Source organism: Otolemur garnettii, unplaced genomic scaffold (assembly GCF_000181295.1).
Source record: "Otolemur garnettii isolate 467f Iridium unplaced genomic scaffold, OtoGar3 scaffold00094, whole genome shotgun sequence".
Classification (NCBI taxonomy): Eukaryota; Metazoa; Chordata; class Mammalia; order Primates; family Galagidae; genus Otolemur; species Otolemur garnettii.
The window spans coordinates 7,067,106-7,069,663 of NW_003852489.1; the positions used below are offsets into that span (position 1 = coordinate 7,067,106).

Consider the following 2,558-nt stretch of genomic DNA (forward strand, 5'->3'; position numbering starts at 1 on the left):
TGTCTCAAAAAAAAAAAAAAAAAAGTTTTGTAGGTGATAAAGTTTCTGTTGTAACTAAAATTGCTATTATTGCACAAAAGCAGCATAGATAATACATAAATAAATGAGTATGCCTGTGTTCCAGTAAAACTTTATGTACAAAAACAGGCAATGGGCTGGATAATAGTTTGCTGACTCCTGTACTATATCCACAAGGATGTGAAGAATGATGACTATATATAAAAACTGTATGTTCTTCATTCAGCCATGGAATTAAAGGTCATGTGAATGTAGTCACAAGTCTCTTGATTTATCATCCATTCCACAACTACAGTGATTCTGGAGGTAATTTGAAAGTTTAACAAATTACAAGCAATGTTGTTAGCGACACCTACATCAGCATTTTATTCATAGTAGGTGATATTGTAGAGCTGCTCTATAGACACTACCCCTATGAATTATTTTCATTGAATAGAATATGAACAAATCTACCCTTTGAATTCTTCACGCAATATTGTTGAATAAATAGAACCTCAAAAGGTAATAAAAGGTAGATAAATTAGTAGACAGGTTTTTTGTTTTTGTTTTTTTTTTAGACAGAGTCTCACTATGTCACCCAGGGTAGAGTGCTGTGATGTCACAGCTCACAGCAACCTCCAGCTCTTGGGCTTAAGCAATTCTCTTGTTTTAGCCTCCCAAGTAGCTGGGACTACAGGTACCAGCCATAACATCCGGCTACTTTTTGATTATAGTTGTCATTGTTGTTTGGCAGGCCCAGGCTGGATTTGAACTGCCAGTTCCAGAATATGTAGCTGGCGCCCAAGCACTGAGCTATAGGTGCTGAGCCTATTAGACAGTTTTCTTATCTAAATACTTAAAGGTCTAATCAAACTTAGATTTTCTTCGGAATGAACAGATTATTTTTAATTTTTAGAGTAATATGTTTAGCTTCATTCTTGAATTCATAACTCACCTTCTATTATCATTACTGCTTGAAAGCCTCTCAGATTTTTCCTATGACTTTCTATTACTTGTGGCAATATCCTGGCCTTTTATCCTACTTAGTATTTTTTTAATAAGTAATTTGCTCCTGTTGTTTTTATTTTTTTCTAAATCATCACTCTTGTAATTAATTAAAGCAAATGTGTTTGGGGTGGGGACTTTTTCTCCCCACATAGGAATTTGACAATTATGCAGAATGGGACTTAAGAGACATTGATTTTGTTGAAGATGACTCGGACATTTTACATGGTAACATTTTATTTTATTAACTGTTTATTGAGTGCAAACTATTTAATGACACTGTTTGGGGTGCTAGATGAATAAAATGTGTTCCCTACCCTCATAGAATTCAAAAATCTATTGGTTATGTTGCTACACTTACCCTATTGTTGGATCTTCACTACACTGAGTAAGATTTGTGATAATGACAAGATATCAGTCATGCAATAATAGTTGGAAATATCTCATCCCTTGGACTTGTGTGACCTTTCTTTTGACTGGGGTAAACCTACACCAAGGTAATTAATTGGCTAAATGGCTGTCACTTGCCTTCTTAGCATAAAGGGAATCAGTGTGAAGACTTGAGACTTCAGTGGCAACATTCACTATGATTTGTTACCCAAAATTTCCCATTGCAGGGAAAAAGAATGAAAATTCTTTCATGTTTTTTAGGAAAAAATTGGGCATTTCTTATTTTCTTAGACCTGTTGAATTTTTAGTACTTTTGAATTATAATCTTTGATTAGCTCTGTAAGAGTTTATGTCAATTCTTTTATTATAAATTTTTTTTTTTTGGTGACAGAGTCTCACTATGTCACCCTCTGTAGAGTGCTGTAGCGTCACAGCTCACAGCAATCTCAAACTCTTGGGCTTAAGCAATTCTCTTGCCTCAGCCTCCCAAGTAGCTGAGACTATAGGTGCCTGCCACAATGCCTGGCTATTTTTTTGTTGCAGTTGTCATTGTTGTTTAGCTGGCCCAAGCTGGGTTTGAACCCACCACTCTTGATGCATGTGGCCAACGCCATAACCACTGTGCTACGGGTGCCAAGCCTCTTTTATTATAACTTAAGTGGTGAATTCCACAGGGCTGGGTTTGAACCCTCCACCCTTGATGCATGTGGCCAGCACCGTAACCACTGTGCTACGGGTGCCGAGCCTCTTTTATTATAACTAAAGTGGTGAATTCCACAGGGCTATTAAAAGTAAATGGCTAGGGCAGCGGCCACAGACACCAAGGCTGGTGGTTTCAAACCCAGCCCAGGCCTGCTAAACAACAGTGACAACTGCAACAACAAAAAAATAGCTGGCTGTTGTGGCGGGCACCTGTAGTCCCAGCTACTTGGGACACTGAGGCAAGAGAATAGCTTAAGCCCAAGAGTTTGAGGTTGCTATGAGCTGTGACACTACAGCACTCTACCCAGGATGACAGCTTAAGACTCTGTCTCAAGGCTCGGCGCCTATAGCTCAACCGGCTAAGGTGCCAGCCACGTACACCTAAGGTGGCGGGTTCGAATCCCCAGCCCGGACCCGCCAAACAACAATGACGGCTGCAACCAAAAAATAGCTGGACGTTGTGG

At 39.1% G+C, this 2,558-nt stretch overlaps 1 protein-coding gene across 2 annotated transcripts in view; it reads left to right on the plus strand.

Moving 5' to 3' along the window:
- TADA2A (transcriptional adaptor 2A) overlaps positions 1–2,558 on the plus strand; it is a 70,097-nt gene that overhangs the window by 36,811 nt on the left and 30,728 nt on the right. For both annotated transcript variants that reach the window (XM_003795616.3, XM_023516627.1), the window contains one exon: positions 1,158–1,230. In XM_003795616.3, the coding sequence (XP_003795664.1) occupies positions 1,158–1,230 (73 nt within the window). The remainder of the gene's footprint in view (positions 1–1,157; positions 1,231–2,558) is intronic.